General features: G+C 36.1%; 1 protein-coding gene and 1 non-coding gene across 44 annotated transcripts in view; both read left to right on the top strand.

Moving 5' to 3' along the window:
• R3HDM1 (R3H domain containing 1) overlaps positions 1-25922 on the top strand; it is a 183398-nt gene that overhangs the window by 115772 nt on the left and 41704 nt on the right. For 11 of the 43 annotated variants that reach the window (XM_021075208.1, XM_021075243.1, XM_021075222.1 and 8 more), the window contains 5 exons: positions 2130-2384; positions 6548-6699; positions 10108-10209; positions 12360-12656; positions 20901-21024. In XM_021075208.1, coding sequence (XP_020930867.1) covers positions 2130-2384; positions 6548-6699; positions 10108-10209; positions 12360-12656; positions 20901-21024 — 930 coding nt within the window. The remainder of the gene's footprint in view (positions 1-2129; positions 2385-6547; positions 6700-10107; positions 10210-12359; positions 12657-20900; positions 21025-25922) is intronic. The other 32 variants (XM_021075248.1, XM_021075232.1, XM_021075250.1 and 29 more) reach the window with 8 other exon arrangements.
• On the top strand, positions 24949-25030 carry MIR128-1 (microRNA 128-1). Its single transcript, NR_038503.1, has one exon. It is a non-coding gene; the product is annotated as a microRNA 128-1 (primary transcript).

Here is a 25922-nt window from a genome sequence, read left to right as displayed (position 1 = left end):
ATGGCTAGAAATTCTTATTTGGAAGGATGGTTTCTCACCTAGAATTAGTTAACACTGATTGTGTTTTCAGCTAATACTATGAATTATTGATTTCATTTGCATGATAAAATTCTTCATGTGCCACTCAAAAAGTTAAAAAAGTTGCTGAGAAGTTTTTGAGGAATTTAAGGACTAAAGAAAAATAATGTAACTATTATGAAATGTAAGAGTAGAAATTTCAATAACATTCTTATTCTCCTAACTTTGCTTTTAGATTATATAACATTTAGACATATCATTTTCTTTTCGCTTTCACTAAGTGGTTTCTATAGAAGTGGTTATTACTAAAGAAGTTCATGAATCTTTTAGGATCCTCATGGGTCTTTATTTTTTATCCCCCCAAATATGGCCCCTCTCATTCTTTCTCTCCATACTTTTTTGGGTAAAACCTAGACATAGAGCTTTATACAGATAACAATTGAAGAGGCAGGTATGAATTTGAAGGTGACTTTTTAATCTGTTAACTATAATTCAATGCAACTGTTAAGTTTTGTGGATTGTAGTTGTCACCTTTTTAAGTTGTAATGTGGGTATTTAAGATGTGTTAGTATATATGATAGAATATTTCTAAAGATAAATAAATTCTATAAATATAAGAAATATGCATACAAACTAATATGCATTTATTTGATCAATGGCCACTTAGTCCTCATAACAGGAAAAAAAAATCTACTCTTGAGAAAATCATTTAGACACACAGCCAAATTCATACATTTTAAGAACATATATTAGGAGTTCCCTGGTGGCTCAGCAGGTTCACGATCTGACATTATCTCTGTTGTGGCCTGGATTGCTGTTGTGACATAGGTTCAGTCCCTGGCCTAGGAACTTCCATGTGCTGTGGGCACAGCCAAATAAATTAATAAATAAAAGAACGCATTCTATTTATAACCTATGTTATCTTCGGAGAGGTAAAGAAATAATATTAAATTCTTTTGTTAGGGAAGGTTATTTTTCATATAGTTCTTGTAAATAAGCATTTTGGCAAAACTTAAAATAGAAGTTATCCTTCAGAAGAAATCAGTATAGTGTATCATATTTGTTTATTTCATTCATTAAAAATGAATTCGCCATCCCAAAGTGAGAGTTCTCTAGTGGTTCAGTGGGTTAAGAATATGGCCTTGTCACCGCTGTGGCTCTCGTTGCTGCTGTGGCCTGGGTTCAATCCTTGGCTCGGGAAGTTTTGCATGCTACAGGCATAGCGCCCCCCCCCAAAAAAAAAATTTATTTCTCTATCCCAGAGTCAATTCTGTTATTCAAAACCTAATTAACTATTTACATCATCAGAATCTTTGCCTTTCTTTCATTGTCTCATTGTCTGCCTTTAGCCTTTTTACTGAAAGTCAGTGGCCTCTTCAGTCTCTATATAATAGAAAATTAAGTAGATTGAAAGCCTGAATACAAGTAAAAGTAAATTATCAAATTTGTTTATTAAGTACGGTAAGAAATTTTAAGCTGCTGCTAATTTAAGTACTTGGAATATTTTTATTGCCTTTGTCTTTTGGTATGATAAAAAGTTGAAAGTTGACTTTATTGTAGGAAGATGCTGATTATGAGCTAAAAATGAAAGTCTACAATGAAACTTGATGATTGTTTCTCTTAATAGAGAACTAATCGTTTTTGTTATTCCTTACCCTACTCTTAATCTTTCTGTGTTCTTAGATAAGGGGTTTCTGACATAAGAGGTTTTGGGCATTTGGCTATGCTAATAAATTCTTTGTCCTCGGGGAAATTATAATCTGTATATTCCTAGGTGTTAATCTGAAAGGTAAAAATATGCATAACTTTGTCATTTTGAGATCATGGGTAATGTGTTATTTTGTGGCTGTCTGTGGCTGATGTTACTGGAGACATGCTTAAATTGCATGCTTTGTCTGTGACTTCTCTGATAACTTATGTGATCGGTTTCGCTGTATTAAACTTGTTCTTGATGGGGAGGTGGAGCAAAATTGTACAGTAAATCAAAAATAGCTCCTGCCTTTATGTGGTAACTGCATGTTATGCAATATGTATTTTATTGTTATGTGTGTAAAAGCTGCATTTTTATATGAGGTTTTTTAAATCCCTGTTTTTCATTACTCCTCCCCTAGGTTCTGAGTCTTCTGGTAGTGTAGGGTCATCTACGGGCTCTCTCTCTCACATCCAGCAGCCTCTTCCAGGTACAGCTTTCAGCCAGTCTTCTCATGGCGCACCTGTCGTCTACCCAACTGTCAGCACTCATAGTTCTCTTTCCTTTGATGGTGGCCTAAATGGGCAAGTCGCATCTCCTAGCACTAGCTTCTTTTTGCTTCCCTTGGAAGCGGCAGGCATACCACCTGGCAGTATTCTGATCAACCCACAAACAGGTTGGTATTCAGAAAAGAGTATTTATTTCAGTTGACCTATCTAGAGTTAACTGAAAATTAAAGAATACATATTAAATGTATTATATGTATAAGCATTGTCAGCTTTTTATTTTTGAGTGATTAGCATTTTCCCTAGAACTTTAATAAAAAAGTTTATGCTAGAGCATTTTTTATATCAGAAAGTGTGTTTCTCCTTATGATATACATGACATCATCTTTTAGGTCAAAAAGGAGTTTACTTCCTAGAAATGGGACAACCACCTTTCAAAGAGATTTAGTTGATAAAAATTTTATCCTGGGGAAAATAGTTTGCATTTCACTTAGAAGAGGAATGTTAACAGCTCTTATTATATAATGCAGTGGAAAAAACTTATAAGTAATTGTCTTTCTCTATATGTTTATTGTTTCCTCCTGAGGAAAAGCTAAAGAATAATATAATGTTATTATTAAGTGAAAGAAATTAGGTAGTCATTATAAATTAGTTTGTCAACACATACTTTTCAGTTAGATAGCAGTTTGGGAGTTTCTGCTATGGCACAGTAGATTAAGGATCCAGCATTGCTGCGGCTGTGGTGTAGGTCACAGCTGCAGCTCAGATTCAGTCCCTGGCCTGGAGACTTTCATATGCCACAGGCACAGCCGAAAAAAAAAAAGCAATTTGTTTTTATTGAGCATTTACTATGTGTCATGTACTGTGTTAGGTGCTTTAAATACATTATTTATAACAACCCTGTTAGGTAGGTGAAATCTAGTTATATAAAGGGAAACCAAATCTCAGAGAAATTAGAAACTGTAGTCAGAATGCATTTCATTAGGTATATTGGCAAAAATGACTTATACTGAGAAAATAAAATTTTTTAAAAAATCACGAGAAGTCAGGAGTTCCTGTCGTGGCACAGTGGTTAACGAATCCGACTAGGAACCATGGGGTTGCGGGTTCGGTCCCTGCCATTGCTCAGGGGGTTAACGATCCGGCGTTGCCGTGAGCTGTGGTGTAGGTTGCAGATGTGGCTCAGATCCCGCGTTGCTGTGGCTCTGGCGAAGGCCGGTGGCTATAGCTCCGATTGGACCCCTAGCCTGGGAACCTCCATATGCCGAGGGAGCAGCCCAAGAAATGGCAAAAAGACAAAAAAAAAAAAAAAGAACAAATTCCTTCCCAAAAGGCGACATGTGCACTAAAAATCACATTAAGGAGCAAAGGACAGTTACCTTCACCTCCTGAAATTGTATTTCTTATGTGGAAAGGGGGCTGAGCTACACAAGAAAAAAAAAAAAAAAAATCACGAGAAGTCAGAATTCCCTTTGTGGCTCAGCTGGTTAAGAGCTCAACATAGTGTCCTCAGGATGCAGATTTGATCCCTGGCCTTATTCAGTGGGTTAAGGATTCAGTATTGCCTTGGCTGTAGTGTAGGCCAGCAGCTGCAGCTCTGATTCAACCCCTAACTTCCATATGCTACAAATGCGGCCACAAAAACAAGTAAAAATAAAAATCCCATGAAGTCTTGGTCTCAAATCTAAATAACATAGCCCAGCCATATGCTAAGATAAAGAAAACAGCCTTAAATTGTTTGGTATCCTTCCTTTTAAGATTCACAGATTTAGCTGATGTGGTCACACATGGTAGTAAGTAGTTGGGCAAGGTAGATAGGCAAGAGTGTTAGGGAGGGGTCTCAGTATTCCTGAAACTTTCCTTTTGTTGTAGGAAAAACCATGGCTTGGAACTCATTACCTTCACATTTCATTTGCATCTCTTTTTCAAAGATAAAGTATTTGAACTTTTGTTTCTGTTAGAAGAATTGAAGAGTTCCTGTCGTGGCTCAGTGATTAATGAATCTGACTAGCATCTATGAGGATGCAGGTTCGATCTCAGGCCTTGCTCAGTGGGTTAGGATCCAGCATTGCCATGAGCTGTGGTATAGGTTGCAGACACGGCTCAGATCCTGCGTTGCTGTGGCATAGGCCAGTGGCTGTAGCTCCCATTCCACCCCTAGCCTGGGACCTCCATATGCTGTCCGTGCAGCCCTAAAAAGCAAAAAAAAAAAAAAAGAAAAGAAAAAAGAATTGAATTAGCATAAATAAGTGGCTTTTCAGAGACTCAGTTTTTGCTTTGTAATAGTTATCTTCTAATCCTTCAGGTCGATTTACATTACTAAATTTCCTTTTTTCCTGGAGCAGGATACAAGATGATGTAATAATTTACTATTTTATGTTATTTTTCATTCAAGACATATTCATTTGTGTTTGGTAGCATGAAAGATTCAATTGAGTAGGAAATAATAAAGTGAGAAACCTATCGATCTGTATACCTAATGTTAAATTAGTCCTAAAGTAATCTCTGCTTTTTGAGAACAATGTTACAACACATCCAGTTTTATTCAGACAATCCTTAGGCAAAATGCTTTTTTTGTTTTTTGTTTTTTTTTAGGGCCACACCCGAGGTATATGGAAGTTCCCAGGCTAGGGGTCAAATCGGAGCTGTAGCTGCCAGCCTATACTATAGCTACAGCAACGTAGGATCCAAGATGTGTCTGCAACCTACACCACAGCTCACAGCAACATCGGATCCTTAACCCACTGAGCAAGGCCAGGGACTGAACCGGCATCCTCATGGATGCCAGCCAGTTAGATTTGTTTCCACTGAGCCACGATGGAAACTCCAAGCTAAAGGCTTTTACTCAAGTTTTCTCTGCCATTTTTTTTTAACAGTCAACATAAACCCAGAATGACTTGCTTTTAATTATCTCTAAGCATCACCTAAGTTATCAGGAAACTAACTGATGAAAATAATTTGACTTTGGGGGACTTTTCCCACTTGATAGCAATGGAACAGTGTGTTCTTCTCTCCCTAATATTATTTTACTATATATCACGTTTATTTTTTAAAAATAGAGGGTCATAGACCATGAAAGAAAGGATTTTTTTTCTTTTCTTTTCTTTTTTGCTGTCCCACAGCACATGGAGTTTCCAGGCCCAGGATCAAATCCAAGCCATAGCTATGGCAACACCAGAGCCTCCAACCCATTCTGCTGGTCTGGGGATCAAACCTGGGTCCTGGTGCTGCAGAGACACTCTTGTGCCATAGTGGAAACTCCAAGAAAGGATTTTTGAAGGCAATTTAAGACACTATTATTCAGTCAAATTTCTCTTGTTTTGTGAACTTCCCGTCCTATATGGGTATCGTAGTCAGTGATCACTTTATTTCACATAGTCCTTTCTTTATTTTTTTAAGTAATCCAGTATATTTTTTAAAATAATTCAACATATAGTAAGGAAAAATACTAACCTTTGAATCTATTTGTATGTACATTGAAGTCTGGAAGAAGGTAAGTTAGAAATTATAAAATAAGGACGCTGTCCTCAAGTACACAGTTTAAAACTTGAAGTTATCAGAGTTCCCTTTGTGGCTCAGCAAGTTAAGGACCCAATGTTGTCTCTGTCAGAATGCAGGTTCTACCCCTGGCCTTGCTCAGTGGGTTAAGGATCTGGCGTTGCCACAACCTGCAGTGTAGGTTACAGATGCAGCTTGGATTCTCTGTTATTGCTGTGGTATAGCCCCAGCTGTAGCTCTCACTTGACCCCTATCCCAAGAACTTCCTTATGCTGCAGGTGCAGCTGGAAAAAGAAAAAGAAAAAGGATTGAAGTTACCAGCCATTTTAATTTTCATCGTTTTAATCTTACTAGTTAAATATGTGCAGTGTGATCTCTAACTTAGATATTTCTCACCACCTAACAGGCTAATTAATAAATTTCCAGTATGTCCCAAAGTCAAGTATTTTTTTTTATTAAAACTAAAATATATATAACACTACAGGGTTACAATCCTATAACCTCTTGAGCAAGATGTGTTTCAGAATTTGGTTTTTTGGAAAATACTGTGTCTTTTAAAGTAACTTAAGTAGTTTCTGGAGTAGCCCCTGATAGTAAAACACTGCAGCAAATATTTTGAATATTTACTCTAAGTTAATAATATAAAGACTATTAATAGCCTCGTGTAAGATCAGACTTTGTTTTTGAAGCTAAGAGAACCTTTGGTTTTCAGAAAGTTGAGGCTTTTGGAATTGTGACTAAGGATTGAAGACATGTTGTAAATTGTTTGTAGAATGACCTGTTTTCAATCTCCATTAAAAGTGCATTTTTTTTTCTTCCTCTTTTAATTTTTCAGGTCAGCCGTTCATAAACCCAGATGGGAGTCCAGTTGTGTATAATCCTCCTATGACTCAACAACCAGTTAGAACCCAAGTGCCTGGACCTCCACAGCCACCTCTGCCACCCCCACCACCTCAACAACAAGCAGCTAATCACATTTTCTCACAGGTGCACATTACCACGATTACATAATGCTAATTTCACCTGCCTTTGCATATTTGGGACTGAATTCACTAATTGTTATTGCAATAGCCTAAGTAAGTATCTCTTAGAACTATAATATTATCCACCAGTGATGTCTTACTCACTACCTGTAGGAAGAGAGGTTAAATTCAAGAGTTTTTCAGCTAATAAATACAGAATATGTATTGGTAAAAAAGGAACTTTTTATCTCATAAGCCTCCGTGGTGAGTATTTTATCCTTATTTCACAACAGCAGGAATCAAAATAAACTAAGATTGTTCATTATCCCCGTGAGCAAAATGAGTTGTAAAATTCAACAGATCAAGAAACTGAGTTGAATTGCTGCCAGGTGCTCTCCATCCCACCTACCCTACGAAAGATAAAGACAAAAACATTGAGGTAGAATTCTCAAAAGCACTCTTGATACCATCTTGAATTTGTATAAATGTTTATAGAGTTTACACATGTATCTTCACATTCAGGCTTTTCCCCTATAGATTATTCATGCTTGCTGAACTTGATTATACCAGTGTAAAACTTACTTTCATTCTATCCTTTAAAGGTTATGTAACATACCAAAAACAGTTGTACCATTATTTATACTTCTCTTTCCCTAGAAGATGATCTAAATATTCCACTGGAGAGAACATGCAGAGTAATTTTTTGTGAAAGAAGTATAGTGATAAAATTGAATTGGAGAAGTTTCGTTGGTTTTGCTCACAGGTTATATTATTTGTATTGCAAGGGTGAAAAATATATGAGCAGTTTAATAAAGTTATGAAATATTCTCAAACTAAAATGAAAATAATTGTTGCTCTGACAGTTAAGACTCCTAATACTGTGCAAAGCAATTTCTCTAAAGTAGGGCTTCTAGGTTTGTGATGCTCTTCTGAGCCCATGCAAGTGAATGGAGAGAAAATGGCCTAAAAGTATTTTCAAAGACTCCCATACTCACTTCCCAACCACGTTTGCTTACATATGCTCAGGTACATGTTAGACTATGTAAAACTCCCTCCCTGGCCTTGATTTCTTTCAACTTGGTCGTAAAGTGATTCCTTCTAATTTCATGTAGTCATCTTTGCAGTGCTATGTGTTTCACCTGAAGCTTATACAGATGGTTTGCATTTGATTTCATTCAGTGGAGATAATCATAGTTTAGCAGCTTCAAAAAAATCCCAAGAATTTATCTGTAGTTATATATATCAGGTTATTATCTCTCAGAAGTAGCTTTGTCGGATTTAGTTTTAAGAGACAATCCTAAATAAAGATGTGGCAGTTTAGTTTAGAAATGATGTCCTAATAGACATAATTTGAAATCTGGGGTATGCATCAAACTCCATGGCTGACTTTCCTGGCATTGCTTGAAGTGTTTCTGGTAATTCATCATCAAATACAAAAATAGAGAATTTGATGAACAAATGATACTTAATAACTATCTTTTGCACAATGAGATAATCCATCTATGAAATTTCAAATAACCAAACAAATAATGCAATGAATTCCAAAGGTGTGCATTCTTGAAACCAGTCACTTTAAGTGGATGTTGTTTTGCAGCCAGTTGCAGTTTAAGTAGAAAAAAAAGGAAGTGCTAAGGCTTATTCTTTTCTAAGTGGTGTCAGAATTTCACTTTGATTAGCCGGTGTTATAGCCCACATTTTTGTCATTCCCACCTGACACTGGGAGACATTAATTCATAGCCTTAGTGCTCATATTACTCTCTCTTTTATTCTTCAGCAGACTACAGCTTTTGTTTCATCTGACATTTATACAGTAGGTCAAGTTGTCTGGAAAAACAGTTATGTCTTATAACACATTGATTGAATAGCTTGTACTTGGTAGTTCTAAAGGTACTGCACGTCATTTAATGTGACATGTGCTGTCGTCAGGATGTTCACTGTTTCTAATCAAGAGGTTGGTGGCTCTTCCATAGATCTTTCAGCTTTTACCTTTTTTGGTACTTGAACTCTATATTTTTTTGCATAGAATTCAAAACTAATCTTAACCTTTCAATTTTTAGAAACTATTGTGTTGATTTTGTGGTAGAAAGGCAACTCATGTCTTAGTCATAAGAATTTCTCCTTAGATTATCTCAAGGTAATCTTATTTAGTTAGTTTATTTTGCATTTTTATTTTATTTTATTTTATTTTTATTTTTTTGTCTTTTTGCTATTTCTTTGGGCCGCTTCTGCGGCATATGGAGGTCCCCAGGCTAGGGGTTTAATCGGAACTGTAGCCGCCGGCCTATGCCAGAGCCACAGCAACGCGGGATCCGAGCCGCGTCTGCAACCTACACCACAGCTCACGGCAATGCCAGATCGTTAACCCACTGAGCAAGGGCAGGGACCAAACCCCTAACTTTATGGTTCCTAGTTGGATTCGTTAACCACTGTGCCACGACGGGAACTCCTATTTTGCATTTTTAAAGTATACTCTGGAAATATTGTCCAGAAGGAGATTCATATATATACATTTTAACCAAAAATAAATTTTCATTAGACAAAATTTCTTGTGTTCCTCCAGTGCTTGCCTAAATGGCTATATATAGGTCACTTAATTTCCCTTAACCTGATTGCCACTTATAAAGTGGATTATGATAGTCATTAAACCAATATGTATATTACCCCTTTGTAATAAACTATAAAAATGTAAGATTGGAAAGCTAAATGCCAGTGTTAGCCTATTGATGACCAGCTCTATTCCCTAAGATTTAGAAATGATTGAAATATTTTTCGTTATTTAAAAACACCTGTTTCTTGAGTGCTCTTGGAAAGCATAAAACTTAAATTTTCTTTCCTGAAATACAGGAGTGTTTTGTTAGCAAAATAAATAAATAAATAAATAAATAACTACAGTGGACCCTTGAACAACATGAGTTCGAACTGTGAGGGTCCACTTACATAGATTTTTGACCACACAGAGGGTTGGTGCCCTTAATCTCTCATAAAAAATTTCAGCTAGAAAAAAAATGTGTTTATCTTTCTTACATAAAAGAGACCTGTTTGTGTGTGCATAAGCTTATATATGTATGTGTGTATTTCTTTGGGCTGTTATTAATGATACCCCCAATACATTTTCCTTTAAAAATTGCTAAAATTTAGGCACTTTGTTCCCAAAAGAGTTATCTAATCACGCTTTATCAGATAGAGAGGGTACTCGGCATAGATATTAAGTTACTCTGTCTATCTAATTATGTTTTAAATTTAAATGTCTGTTTTCATAAATTTTCTATGTAGTTTCTTCACTTAGTATTGTTTTTTGTTGTTTCCTATAATGTATTTTAGGTGACTTTGTAGTTTTAAGCTATTGCCAAAAAAGTGTAACTTTCCATTTTATGCAATTCTTCTAACATTTTATTCTGACATTAACATTGTTTGCCAACCTGTTATTCCTTAGCCTATTCGTCCTCTGCAGTCCTCTTCACAGCCTGTTCAGTACTCTACAGCCCCTTACCCATCCCCGCTCCTGCCAGTCTCACCCACCCAGCAATACTCCGTGGTACTATATCTCTATTCACCTCCTGCGTTGTCTCTGTGGGTGGATATGTAATGAATCCTCATGAATGTGATTAATGTGATATGTTCTTTTGTGATTTTTTGCAGTCAGGGGTACATATATTTTGAAAAAGTATTTCTAACTTGTATTAGAAATAAATTTATTCTTTTCCATAAACTATTTGTTATATTGGCTTATTATGCTGATTGTATAAAGCCTAATCTCCTGCTTTTTCATAATGAAATAATTTTGAAGTTAACTATTCTAGTCCTAAGATATTTTAGCTGCTTTTCTCATTGAGGTCGGTGCAGGTCTTTGCAGTCCTGGGGTGGGAGCTTTCATCTAGGTTTAGGCTTTCTTGTTTCCCAGTGCCCCAGGTCTATTAGACTTAGTGGCAGTTATTAGGTTGAATTGGAGCTTCCTGTTACCTAAGACATCCTCCTAAGATGATTAATCTGTAACTATAAAGTAATGGTACCTCATTTCATGCAAAGTGTGCCCAAATTATACCTGTCAGCAAGAATTCAGACACACCAGTGCCATGTGTTCTTTGACCTTCTCTTAATGTGAAATAGGCATTCAATAAATGTTAGTTTACTTCCTTTAAAATGAATCTGCCTCACAACCTATATACTTTTCCCAGGTTATTTTTCAGACTATACGGCTGTCTGATTTTGAAATTCCATTCCAAGTTAAATTATAAGCTGTATCTTAAAATCATTGGACACTTTTTAGAAATGTTTTATTGGTGATAGGATGTTTTTTTGTTTTGGGGGTTTTTTTGAGCTGGGAAGCAACTTTACTTACTAGCCTTGGTTCTGAATGATTTGCAAAAATCACTTCTAGTCTAAAAAATGAAATCTTCCCGGCATTGAGAAAAATGACATTTTAAAAAGTAGCATAGAGCTACAAAAATGTTTTGTAAAATGGCAGATAATTGGAATAAGAAAACAACTCCTTTACCAAAATGGCTCTGATTGTGGTGTGTAGTTATGGTATCTCTTTTTTAAAATATTTGGCCATATTACCTAGTAATTATAGCTGATAGGTATATTTAGGTGTATTTTTCACTTCTGAAACTAGGTGACTAGTGCTAGACTATGTCACAACAACCATTTGGAAAGAGTAAAACCATATATTTTCAGTGGTTATATCAGATTCCTTTTTTTTTTTTTTTCAAATTCCTTATCTTCTCCATAGCCCTAATTTACTTTGCCGAAATCAGCTGTAGAAATTGCAACTTTGATCTGACAACTCCATTGATACATTTTTAAGTAACTTTTTTTCAAATTTTACCTCATTACAAAATGTGATTTATATTGTTGCCAATCTGTGGTTCCTTGGGAGCAAGAGATTGCATTTTAACCCCATCATTGTCATTTCAGTGACATTAGACTAGTCAGAACTCGTCCTTAGACTGTGAGTCAGAGAAACGTTTGCTAGATAACATATGAATCGTAACCCTGTCTTGTCAGGACACTATTTCCTGCTAAGTACCAAAGGCAGTATGAAACTGTTGTTTGGGTACATTTACCTAACATCTGACTTAAGGAGCAGACTGTAAAACAGTAAAGAATAGAATTTATGGCCAAATTATTTTTGAGAGATTAGAGAGAAGGAGGGTAAACTTTATATATTTTATTTCATTTCCACTAGTGTATTTGATTGTTGGGTACAGTAAGAGATATAAAAAATAATAGAACCTGAATCTTGCCTTCTGGGAAGAAATGCAATGATTTAAAGTAAAGAATAATTAATACCATGCCTTGCTAGTATCTTGGTCTTTGAAGTCCTTTCAAAAAATGTTAATTGTATAATATAAAAGTGTGCCTTTAATCTTCATTTAAGTGATTGTCTTTTTTTTAAATTGTGAAATGTTGTTATACCCTCCTTTTTTCTGCATGCTGTACATTTCCGTTAGATGTATTTTATAAATAACTTGTAATGACAACATTGTAATATTCCTGCCTTTCTGCCTTAGAGTTCTAATTTTCTTGAAGCTGTTTTTTCTATTAAATCATGTGTGTTGTAGTTATATGATTTCCACAGTATTATATACTACTGTACTTCTTAAAATATATGAAGTATTTTTCTTTGATAAGTGTGGTCTGTATATGAAAGGCTTACTGATTTCTGACTTTTCCCTTTTTTAGCAGGATACCCTTGGGTCTCAGTTTAGCCATATGAGTCTTGCCCGCCAGCCATCTGCAGATGGTTCTGACCCTCATGCCACCATGTTCCAGTCCACTGTTGTTCTTCAGTCCCCACAGCAGTCTGGTTATATCATGACGGCAGCTCCTCCACCACCACCACCACCTCCGCCTCCTCCTCCTCCTCCTCCCCTACCACCTGGGCAGCCAGTCCCTACTGCTGGCTATTCTGCCTCTGGTCATCCTGTCAGCCAGCCTGTGCTCCAGCAGCAGGGGTTTATTCAGCAGCCCTCTCCACAGGTACATTGCTTTTTCATCTTTTCTTTCCCCTGGAAGCCTCTCATTTAGGATCACTTTTAACTTTAGAGAACTTATTTTTATTTATTTATATATTTATATTGGTCTTTTTGTCTTTTTTCAGGGCCGCACCCTCGGCATATGGAGGTTCCCAGGCTAAGGGTCCAATCAGAGCTGTAACCGCCGGCCTACCCCACAGCCACAGCAGCACTGGATCTGAGCTTCACCTGCAACCTACACCACAGCTCATGGCAACGCTGGATCTTTAACCCACTGAGTGAGGCCAGGGATCGAACCCAGTCCTCATGGATGCTAGTCAGGTTCGCTAACCACTGAGCCTCAACAGGAACTCCTAGAGAGCTTATTTTTAATTTCATATGAATAGAATTTGTGAGAATGTGTAAACAGAGCTTGTTATCTCCCCTTCTCTGGAGATTTTCAAGTGCATGCTGGAGAACCACATGACAGGTAGACACTTCAGTTGGAGAGTTAAACTAGGATTTTTTGAGTTTCCGTTTGTCTCTGAGAGTTTTGTTATAATTAGCGTAAGAGAAAAACAGTAAATAAACTATAAAAATAAAATGATGAACTTCAAAAAGAAATAGATCTTGAATTAACACCTTAACACCATTGACTCTTTGGTGCAGGAACATGGTAACTCTCTCCACTTATCTTCCTTAATGTTTTTGCAAACAGTATTATGTAATTTTCATTACACAAGTGTTACACATACTTTATTAAAAAGATACCTAAGTATTGGATGTTTTTAAGTGATATTATAATGGAGATTATATATAGACATAAAATTGTTTTTTGTATATTGATCTTGTATCCTTTGGACTTTCTAAATTTAGTGGGGTGTTTTTATAGACTGCTTAGGATTTCCTCTAAAAAGATTGTACTATGTGTATTTTCCTTTCCATCCTATATGGTTTTTGTTTCTTTTTCTTGCCTTATTATATTAGCTAGGAGCTCCAGTGTTTGATAAATATACTCATCACAATAGAGGGAAATAAAATCCCTAGAATCTATATGTTAACTTAAATGTAAGTTTTGAAAGTACTTACTTTTTCCTTGTTTCCAGTCTTAGAAGCAATCATTTAGTCTTTCATCATTTAACTGTGATATTATCTATGGGTTTTTTGTACATTTCTTTTTTCTTTTTTTCTTTTTATGGCCAAACCTATGTCCTATGGAGGTTCCAGGCTAGGGGATGAATCAGAACTACAGCTAAGGCCTACAATATAGACACAGCAATGCTAGATCTGAGCTGCATCTGTGACCCATGCTGCAGCTTGCAGCGGCACCAGATCCTTAACCCATCGGTAGAGGACAGGGATCCATCCTGCATCCTCATGGGGACTAGTTGGGTTCTTAACCTGCTGAGCCACAATGGGACCTCCTTTACCTTTCTTTTCTATTCCTAGTTTGCTGAGAACTTACCATGAATGGAAATTAATCTTGTTTTTTTTTTTAAAAAAAAAAAAAAAAGCTTTTCTGCATCTATTGAGGTATATGTATCACTGGGTTTAATTAAGGATTTTTTGCTTGTATAATCAAGGATATTGATCTGTAGTTTGCTTTTCAGGTTGTAGTCTTTTTCAGGTTGTGGTACCAGGGTATTACCTCAAAATGAGTTGAATAATGTTCCCTCCATTATTTTCTAAAGAAATTTATGTAGGATTGATGTTATTTCTCCTTTTTTTTTTTTTTTTTTAGGGCCAAACGCACAGTATATTTAAGTTCCCAGGCTAGGGGTTGAATCAGAGCTGTAGCCGCTGGCTAATGCCACAGCCACAGCAACACCAGATCCAAGCCACATCTACAACCTACACGGTAGCTCACAGGAGCACAGGATCCCTAACCCACTGAGTAGGGTCAGAGATCAAATCTGCATCCTCATGGATCCTAGTCAGTTTCTCTACTGCTCAGCCACAACGAGAGCTCCTGATGTTATTTCTTCTTGAATGTTGCTATAATTCACTAATGAATCTATCTAGGCCTGGAGGGGGTTTTGCAAGGAAATTTTTAAAAATTACAAATTCTATTTCATAGTAGATATAGAACTATTTCAATTTCCTTTTTCATTTTGGGTCAGATTTGGTAGTTTGTATGCATTTCATTTATGTTCTTAAATTTACTGACATAAAGTTGTTCATAATATCCCACTATTATACTTTTAGTATCTTTTGGATCTCAATGGTATCACCTGTTAATTCTTGAGTTTGGTAATTTTAGTCTCTTCTTTTTTCTTTGTTACGTTAACTAGACAATTATCAATTCTATTCATGTTATTTTTTTTAAACTTAGGGTTTTGTTAATTGTTCATTTTCTGTTTGAACTGTTAACTGATATAAGTTTTTTAATGCTATAATTTTTCCCTCTAAAGTATTCTAGCTGCAGTGTGCAGATTTGGTTATTTGTATTTTTTTTTTTTTTTTTTTTTTTTTTGTCTTTTTGCTATTTCTTGGGCCGCTCCCACGGCATATGGAGGTTCCCAGGCTAGGGGTCGAATTGGAGCTGCAGCCACCAGCTTACGCCAGAGCCACAGCAACGCTGGATCCCAGCCGCGTCTGCAAACCTACACCACAGCTCACGGCAACACCGGATCCTTAACCCACTGAGCAATGGCGGGGACCGAACCCGCAAACCTCATGGAACCTAGTCGGATTCGTTAACCACTGCGCCACGACGGGAACTCCGGTTATTTGTATTTTTATCATTTAGTTCAAAATGTTTATGACTTTTTTGGGAGTTCCCTGGTGGCTCATCAGGTTAAGCATCAGGCCTTATCACTGCTGTGGTTCAGGTTTGATCCCTGGTATGGGAACTTCCACATGCTGTGGGTATGGCAAAAAAGAAAGAAATTTTGCCATTCTCATTAAAAAAAAAAAAGTTTATGACTTTTTTAACTCAGGATTTATTTAGAAGTGTGTTCGCTTCCAAATATTTGGGGACCTTCCAGATACCTTATTGTTAATTGATTTCTACCTTAATTACATATGGTCAGGGAATCCAAGATTTTAGTCTTTTGGAACCTGTTAAGTCTTATTTCATATCCCAGCATGTAGTCTTATGGGGAATGATCTATGTGTGCTTGAAAAGAATTTCTGTTCTACCATTTCAGTGTTTTGTGGTTTTGTTGTTTTGTTGTGTTTTTTTTGTTTTGTTTTGTTTTTTTTAGATAAAGTTACATATATATAACATAAAATTAACCAGTTTAAAGTGAACAATTTAGTGACAACTAGTACATGTACAGTATTTTGCAACCCTCACCTTTGTCTAGGTAAAAACACATTTTTTATCACCGCAAAAGAAAACTTTGAAACCATTAAGCAGTTGCTCCCAACGCCCCTTGTCCCCCAGCCCCTGGCAGCCAACAGTCTACACTCTCTATGGATTTACTATTCTGGGACTTCATAGTAATGAAGTCATGCAGTATGTTACGTTATGTGTCTGCTTTAACTTAAGGTAATGTTTCAAGGTTAATCCGTGGCATGAACCAGTACTTCATTCCTGTTTGTAGCTGAGTAATAGCCATTTTACATATATGCTGCAGTTTGTTCGTCTTTTCCACCATTGTTGGATTTGGGATGTTTCTACCTTTTGCCTGTTGTAAATAGTGTTTCTATGAACATGTAAGTCCATGGATTTGTTCCAGTATCTGTTTCCATTTCTTTGGATATATATTGGATCATTTGGTAATTCTATGTTTAACTTTTTGAGGAACTGCCAAGCTGTTTTCCATGGTGTCTGAACCATTTTATATTCTTGCCTGCAGTGTGTAAAGTTTTCAATGTCTCCATATCCTTGCCAACACTTACTACACATCATCATCATCATCATCATCATCACCACCACTCTTGCCATCATGTGGGTATGAAGTGGGTATTTCATGATTTTGACTGGCATTTGCCTGATGATTAGTGATGTTGGTCATCTTTTCATGTGCTTGTTGGCCATTTTATATCTTCTTTGAAGAAATGTCTATATATCTTTTGCTTACTTTTATTTTTTATTAAAGTATAGCTGATTTACAACATTGTGCCAATTTCTGCTGTACAGCAAAGTGACTCAGTTATACATATACATTTTTTAAATATGATTTTCCATCATGGTCTATCCCAGGAGATTGGAATTTTGCCTGTTTTTTATTTTTTATTTTTTTAAGATTTTTATTTCTTCCAATATTGTTGATTTTCCATGTTCTGTCAATTTCTACTGTACAGCAAAGTGACCCAGTCACACTTATATATACATTCTTTTTCTCACATCGTCCTCCATCATGTTCCATCACAAGTGACTAGATAGAGATCCCTGTCTGCACGCAGGATCTCATTGCTTATCCACTCCAAATGCAGTAGTTTGCATCTGTTAACCCCAGACTCCCAGTCCTTCCCACCGCCTCCTCATCCCCCCTTGGCAACCACAAGTCTGTTCTCCAAGTCCATGAGTTTCTTTTCTGTGGAAAGTTTCATTTGTGCCATATATTAGATTCCAAATATACAGTATTCCATATGGTATCTGTCTTTCTTTCTGACTGACTTCACTTAGTAAGAGAGTCTCTAATTCCATCCATGTTGCTACACATGGCATTATTTTGTTCTTTTTTATGGCTGAAAAAGTATTCCATTGTGTACATACACCACATCTTAATCCATTCATCTATCGGTGGGCACTCAGGTGTTTCCGTGTCTTGACTGTTGTGAATAGTGCCACAATGTACATACGGGTGCATGTATCTTTTTCAATGAGTTTTATCTGGATATATGCCCAAGAGTGGGATTGCTGGGTCATGTGGTAGTTCTATATTTAGTTTTCTGAGGTACCTCCATACTGTTTTCCATAGTGGTTGTACCAATTTATAGTTTTGCCTGTTTTTTTAATCAAATTGTTTGTCTTTTTGTTGTTGAATAGTGTCCCTTATGTATTCTGGATACTAGACCCTTATCAGATGTGTGACTTGGAAGTATGTTTTCCCATTCTGTAGGTTGTCTTTTAACTTTCTTGATAATGTCTTTAATGAATAAAGTTTTTTTTAACTTGATGAAGTCCACTTTATCCATCTTTTCATTTTGTTGGTCTTACCTAAGAATTCATTTCCAAACCCAAGGTCATAAAAATGTATTCCTATTTTCCTCTAAGAATTTTATGGTTTTAGCTCCTGTATTTAAGTCATTTATCTCTTCAGAGTTAGTTTTTGTATATGGTCTGAGTTAAGGTTCCAACTTCATTCTTTTGCATGTATATATCTATTTATTCCAGCATCGTTTGTTGAAGACACTATTCTTTTCCCAGTCAATAATCTTGGTACCTTTGTCAAGTATCATGTGACCGTAAATATGAGTTTATTTCTGGACTCTCACTTTTACACTATTCTGTATTTCCATCTTTATGCCAATACTACATTGTTTTGATGTACCTTTCTAGAAAGTTTAATCAGGAAGTATGAGTCCTCCCACCTTGTTCATTCTCTTGGTTATTTGGGGTCCTTGTATTCCATATGAATTTGAGGATCTGCTTTTACATTTCTGCAGAAGAGGCTTTTGGAATTTTGATAGAGATTGCATGGAATCTGTAGATTGTTCTGGGTATCATTGCCATCCTAACAGTATTAGATGTTCCAATCTTAATGATCATGAGATCGGTTGTCTTTCATTTCTCTCATTCTATTCGTTTTGCATTTAGAATTCTCTATCAATTAAGTATATGTGTTTAATAGTCTTAGATCGTCTACATCCTTATGTAATTTTTGTCCAGACAATAAATGATAGTAGTTTTTCTGTTTCTCTCTAAATTCTGTCAGCTTTTTATAGAATTTGAACCTATATTAAGTAATTTATATTTATTGTATCTTCCTGATAGATTGACTCATATCATTAGAAAATGTTTTTTTCTGTCTCTAGTACTATTTCTTTTCTTGAAATCTATTTTATGACCCTTTTTTCTCTTTCGTTTTTTTGGCCATGACGTGCAGTGGCTTGACGTAGGATCTCTGTTCCTGACCAGGGATTGAACCCCAGCTGCAGCAGTCAAAGTGCTGAGTCTTAACCAGTAGACCACCAGGGAACTCCTTTCTCTGACTTTAAGCTAGTAGTTTCAGCATTCTTTTGATGAGCACTTAAATGATATGTCTTTTTTCCATCCTCTTATTTGCAGTCTTCATATTTAAAGTGGATCTTTCACATATAATGTATAGTTGTTGGGCATTTTATCTCGTCGGATTGAAGTATCTAGGCCTTGTATTTTTTTTTTTTTTTTTTTTTTTTTTAATGGCCACACTTGAGGCAATCCTGGGCCAGGAATTGAATCTGAGCCACAGCTGTGGCAATGCCAGATCCTTTAACCCAATGCACTGGGCTGGGGACCTAACCCTCATTTCTGCAGTGACCCAAACCTCTGCAGTCAGCTTCTTAACCCAATATATCAGTTGACTTGGTCAGATATAAGAATGCCACATTGCTATTTGTTTTCCATTTGTCCTGTCTATATTTTATTCCTGTCTGCTTCCTTTCCTTCCTTTTATATTTATTTGAATCCTTTTAGGGGTCTATTTTATTTTTTCTCTTTCCTTTTTGTCTACAGTACTTTGTTTTGTTTTGTTGTTGTTGTTGCTGTTTTTGTCTTTTCTAGGGCCGCTCCCACAGCATATGGAGGTTCCCAGGCTGGAGGTCCAATCAGAGCTGTAGTCGCCGGCCTGTGCCGCAGATCCGAGCCACGTCTGTGACCTACACCACAGCTCACAGCAATGCCAGATCCTTAACCCACTGAGCGAGGCCAGGGATCGAACCTGCAGCCTCATGGTTCCTAGTCGGATTTGTTTCCCCTGCGCCACGAAGGGAACTCCCTCTACAGTGTTTTGAATCTTGTGCTTATTTGGTTTCTTTGAGACTGTGGTAGGTAACCTTGGCTTACCACAGTCTACTTTGAGTTCATATAAAACTGCAAGTAGGATATACTAGTTATGTTAATAGTATAATTCCATTTACCTTCTCTCCATTTTTTGTGCTATTATATATATTGCATGTATATGCATTGTAAACAAAGATAATGTATATACATTGTAAACAAAGTGAATAATTTTTGCCTTTATCATATCTTTTTTAATTAGAAAAACAAGAATGTATTATTTATACTCATACATACTGGAAAGTATAATAATGGATAAGGTCTTAAATCAGGATATATCTTGCTTGTTGATACCTCCAGGAAAAATAAAGGGAATCACATGTGTATTGTGTCTAATGTTTCAAAAACAGAATATTACAGGAAATTTAGGAGATCCTTAGCATATCACTGATCCAGGAATTCTGTCTTGTCTGGTTTCTAGATGAAATGGTCACTCTTTAAAAATCTCCACAGATCTCTCTCTCTTTTTTCTTTTTTTAAATAACATGATCAGAAGAGCAGAACCTAATAAAGTTAACTTCTCTATCACTGGATTTATTCTTCCTCATAAACTAGATCAGATTAGTTTCAGAGAAATTCACAGCTGATACAGATAGCTCTGGATGGAAAACTAAATCAAGCTAGTCTTACTGGCTTTTTTTTTTTTTCAGTTTTATTAAAGCATAATTGACAAATAAAATTTGTATTGGCATTTTAGTTTGTATTAGAAATATGAGAAAGTTTTAAATGGAATCAGTGCAAGTGTACATTAGTGTAGAAATGGATAAACTGGTTTATATGACAGTTGCTAGTGGTACTGTTTCAACCAAAATGAGTCTCAAAAACAATATTAATTGCAAAATAAGTTGCATGAAGTTATATAGAATAAAGCACCATAAATGTAAACTTCTAAAATGCTCAACAATTCTGTAGCAGTTACAGATAACAGTTATATACACACACTAGAAGTTCAAAAACATTTATGGGAATGGTATGTACCAACTGTAAGATAATAGTTTTTTTATGGAATATAACAGAGCAAAGGAATGTCAGAGTGAGCCATTAGCTATTTCAGTAGTATTTGGTTTTGTAAAAAAGAGAAAAATCTGAAACAAATTTGACTAAAAATTAGAAATATGCTAAATCTGATCAGTAGGCAAATTGGTGGTATCTTTTATTATATATACTGTATGTTTGAAAATTTTTAATTTTTTTCAGGTAAATTTAAAGCTAAGAAAATCAGTTTTCAGATGATTAGTATTGGAGAGCATTATTACTCATTACACTCTGATATTCCTGGCAGAAAAAAAATTTTATCACAAGTAAAACTGATTTTTTTTTCCTCAATACTTATCCTAGATGCCAGCCTGTTACTGTGCTCCAGGCCACTACCACTCCAGTCAACCTCAGTATCGCCCAGTCCCTTCTGTCCATTACAATTCACATCTAAACCAACCACTGCCACAGCCTGCACAGCAGACAGGTGAGTAGTATTTATGAATATAGGAATTCTTTGGGTATTGCTGTTTTTCATCCTGCCTTCTTTCAGTCTTACTATTAAGATAGTGCCACACTTAGTCTGTCATCTCAGATAGGTGCATGCATATGCATATGCAAACCAGTGAGATTAAAAGAGTGGGCAGGTCTTAGCACCTGTCAGGAAATACCACACTGTCAGGTTTATATGCTACCAGGTGAGCAGCTTCCTGGTGGTCACTGCCCTTGCAGTTGAAGCCTTCTCTTCTGCCTACAATTCACCTGTGGTAAACTTGAAAGAGAGGCAAAGCATGTTGTCTGCTGAACAGCTAACCAAAAGTAAGGACCAAAGTGACCCAACTTTGGTTGAGAACTCTAGCTTAGTGAAGATATTCTGATGTCTTAGTCTCTGCAAGAATGCCTTGAAAGGAATGATGTTCTTATACATCTCTTTTGTGTTTTGTTTTTCAATTTGCTGGTTGTATAGTGAAAGGTATTTTTAAACCAAATGCAGTCTAATCCTAGGCATATCAAATATATTAAAAATGAAAAGACTGTTTTTCTTTTGCCCCATTCAAAATTTTTTAAGCATTTCATGAAAACAACTGTGATCCCAGTATAAAAAGCATTCTTACTAATTTAACTGAACTAATTTCTCTCTATGCTTCCCACCTAGATGTGTACTTCTGCCCCAGATGTTTAATAAGGTATTCTTTTCAGCCTTTTATAACTCTAGGTGTTGAAGTAGAATTTTTATTGGTTTCTTTGAAGCCTTTTTGGCTGCTTGTCATCATTTGAAGGTGCTCAGGTCGTGTCAGTGTCATATAACCCCTCCACCTCTCCTTAGGCAGTTTTTTGCTCTTGATGTTGTATGGAACTCAAGGGATGCTGCAATTTCAGGAGAAAGACATGTGCACTGGGCAGTGTGATGGGAGTGCTCTTGACTCTCCTTACTTGTGTGGTCTTCATGATCATTGTGACTCATCAGCTTCCTTTACCAGGCATGGCCTTTACTTCTCACTCCTACAGGGAAACTTCCAGTTCCTCAATCTGTTGCTCTTAGGAAATGTCTTATACTCAGTATGTAGGTTTTTTCCCTTTATCATGTTACTGGCCCTGTATTGTGTGTATGACAAAAACATTCTTCCAAAGGATGTTGAGTACAATACATTGATCATTTTGGCCAAGTTAGAATTTGGCTTCTGTCTCAAATATGACTCTCTTTAGTTTCAGGTTTTCCTGAAGTTTTGTAAAACATTCCATTTCAAGTAATGTAAAATAGTATATGCTCTAATTTTGAAACGCATCAAAAGCTGTCCTTTATACCTGGGAACACTGGTCATGACACTGCTCACTAAATTTAAATACATTGTCATTTTATTCTAATAGAAATTATTTCCTGGGAGTTCCTGTTGTGGCACAGCGGAAATGAATCCGACACTAGTCGGATGAGAGTTCCATCCCTGGCCTTGCTCAGTGGGTTAAGGATCCTGCCTTGCCGTGAGCTGTGGTGTAGGTTGCAGACGCAGCCTGGATCCTTCATGGCTGTGGCGTACCCTGGTGGCTGTAGATCCGATTAGACCCCTAGCCTGGGAATTCCACATGCCACAGGTGCAGCCCTAAAAAAAGGAAAAAAAAAGAAAGAAAAAAAATTATTTCCCGAATTTTCCTGGGCCTCTGTGACTAACTTTTCATGTCATAATTGTCATGATTTTTTTTCTTCCAAAAATACAGTTCAGATTACAGCAAATGTTATGGTGATCAAAAGAGAAATTTACCTTAACTCTCCCCATACAAATACCTTGAATGTGACTAACTTATTAGTACACCCTATTAATGAGGCAAACAAAGAACCTTTGTTCTGTATTTGTGTGAGATTCTTGATTATTTTTCATGGCAGAATTTTTATTCCTCTCCATTGGCACACTGCCGCCAAAATTAAAACTTTTAATCACAGATCAGGTCAGTGTGCTCATATAACTACCTTTCTGCAAAAATACCCCCACTTAATGGAAAAACAACTGAAAATGCCACTCCTAATTGAGGGCCGAAATATCTGCATGACAGATGGCATGTGTTTATCATCAGTGATGTTTTTTAATGGGGTTTTTCCTATTGCTAGTTATGGTGAGAAAGAAGGAAACAGTAAGTTAGAGTGCATCTGGACAGTACAGGCACAGAAAAGTGCGTGTGTCTGAAAGGCTTTCGACATTGTATTTGACTTGTAAGAGTCAGTCATAATATAACACTCATAACTAGAGTTGGTTCCTCCGTTTATTTTATGTAGTAGCCTCTCAACTCAAACATAAGTTTCATTTTGTCATTCAGTTTGAAGAGTAAGAGGTAAATTCTCAAAGCACCCTTCTGAGAGGGAAAGAAATGTTGTTACGCTAATACATACAAGAGAAAATTTCCCTTTAAAGAAAAGTTCAGTAGTGCTAGTACCAACTATTGTGTTGGTAATTATATTGAACCTTTTTATAGAATTAGTAGGAGTTGGATGATCATATAATCCAAGGACTTTTTTGTTGTTAGCTAATGGTTATTTTTTTTATGTCCAAAGCTTACAGAAAAATGTGCATTTATGTTTGTGTGTCTCCTTATAGAAAAATGATATGCACTGGGAAATGGACAAGGCAGCTTTTTGTTTCTGATTTTCTTTATAGATTTATAGCCATTTGTTTCTCAGTAATTTACCTTTTTGTATGTAAACATCATCCTTTCTCAGTTTCTTGTTTTTAATTCTTCGCTTTAACATTTCTCTGCATTCCACCATCCCCATCTGATTAAAATTAGAAATAATTTGGTATATCCCTTACATTTTTTTCGTGTCAAGTAACATTTAGTCAAGAAGCATATTGTTTTCTTTCATTACTTAACAGGGTGAAACTATTCAACCAAAGAATGAAAACCCTGATAGATTTGGAACATTTTTTTTCACCGAGGCACAAATCAATAATTTTTAAATGTTTTTATATGAATTTAAAGAAATTTTTCCCTAAATTAACAAACCCGATCCTAGACCAGGTAGGGTATGAGCAATAGAAATATAGGGTTTTCTGTTATCTTCCCTTTGGAGAGCAGGAAGGAGGTTGGGGAAACCTCTCAAGCATAAAATGCCTCTGGTCTTTCATCCATGTATGAGCCAGAGGACTGCAGTAGTTATTGATCTCCTAGACAATAAACCCTTATGTTATGGGAACTGAACTGAGATCAGTACTATCATTCCTGCTGAGAATGAATGTACACATCTTTTGTTTTGAATGTGAAAACTACCTGGCTAATTAAAACAAGGTTGAATCAGCTCCTGTCAATGGAAGCAGAAGAAATTCTGGCTACATAAGATTTTTCAGATGATGTGTTATATAACATGAAAGAAAACAAAATAGGAGTCAAATCCTGACAGGCCTTATTAGTATTTAACTGGTATTAGGTGTATCACCTAAAGCCTCTGAGTTTCAGTTTACTCACTTGCAAAGTAAAGGAGTTTACTGTGTTGTCTGTTGAAGCCTCTGTGTGCTCTAAAATTTCCTGTGTCTCTTATGTGAGTCACTTCTAGTTTAGGAAGGTGGAATATTGGAGAACTGGTTTGTAGTAACTTAGTGACTTACTGTCAATAACTGGAGCCATATAAGCAGTGATTTTAAAAGATCTGGTTACTTGCCAGTTATGATAATTTTGCAATTAATAAGGATTTATTATCTTAACCCTTTTTCATAAAATTTACAGCCTGAATACTCTAAAGTACACTACATGTAAGGAGCTTGGTATACGATAAAGAAACCTTTCCCACAGGTAGTAATTATAGCAGAGATTTTAGGTTTATAAGGCCTTGGCTGTTTTCTTTTAGCTGCTTTCATTCTTACGACTTTTGAAAAGTTTGCAGCTTCACCATATGTGTTTAATCTTTTGCAATAATTGGCCTTGTTCCTGAGCTGTTGGATTCGGGGCCGTAGCACTGTCTGAGAGGTTTACATTTCTCACAGTGAACCGGTCTCTTTTTCAGCTGCTTCCTGGCTTCTTTTTACTCAGGTTTCCACTGCCTTTTTTTTTTTTTTTTTTAATGCTGTATTAAAATATTAACATTTGCTTATATTTTCCATTAATTGTAATGCCTATTAATCATGCATCATACTCAGAAATAAGCATTTGAATTTAAATGACAACCTTGGCTTAATATAATTTATCTTTTAAAAATTCATGAAATCTGTTGCTTTAATTTCTTTTTCCAAAGCAGATTTGAACAGCAGATTCAGTTTGGTTTGGAGCTTTTCTTAAAAGTTTAATGTCTTAAGCATGCCAAACTCATTAGCAAAAGTCAGATACATCTCTTTCACTATTGCTAAATAACTTTTTAGAAATATTTTGCATGCTGTTAAGTGGGGCTAAGACACCTTAAAAACATTTGAGACTATTTGAGCTCCAACCAGGGATATAATTTAATTTCTTTTCCAACTGGAATATTATATGTATGTGGGAAGCAAAATGACTCAGTAAAACTAAATATCATTTTAGTTGTGCAACCAGCTGTTATTTTAAAGATTATCAATGCATTATACCTTCAGTCTTAGCTTTCCAAATAATCAGAACCATGAGGTTCCAAACAGATTAAGCTTTATTAGCAGTAGACTGTGGTAGGCTCCTGATGAACCACAATCACAGGAGAAACATTTTAGGTTAAACAGTCTGTAAGGTGTGCAGAATACTGGCAGCATTGCAGGGCACACATTTAAAAGTAACCAGGATGTAAAAGGCGAGTAAGGAAGAAAGGACCCTGTTGGATAAGCAGAGGAGAGGTGGTATTGATAAGGGATTTAGTTATGTCAAATCCAGACTCTAAGTACAAAGTCAGTTTCTTTACTGACCGCTTTTGACTTGAGTAATAGCAATGTTGTATTCATATTA

This window comes from Sus scrofa, chromosome 15, assembly GCF_000003025.6.
Source record: "Sus scrofa isolate TJ Tabasco breed Duroc chromosome 15, Sscrofa11.1, whole genome shotgun sequence".
In the NCBI taxonomy this organism is placed as follows: domain Eukaryota; kingdom Metazoa; phylum Chordata; class Mammalia; order Artiodactyla; family Suidae; genus Sus; species Sus scrofa.
Note: the sequence above shows the minus strand (reverse complement) of the source record. Positions and strands in the feature narration are given on the sequence as shown.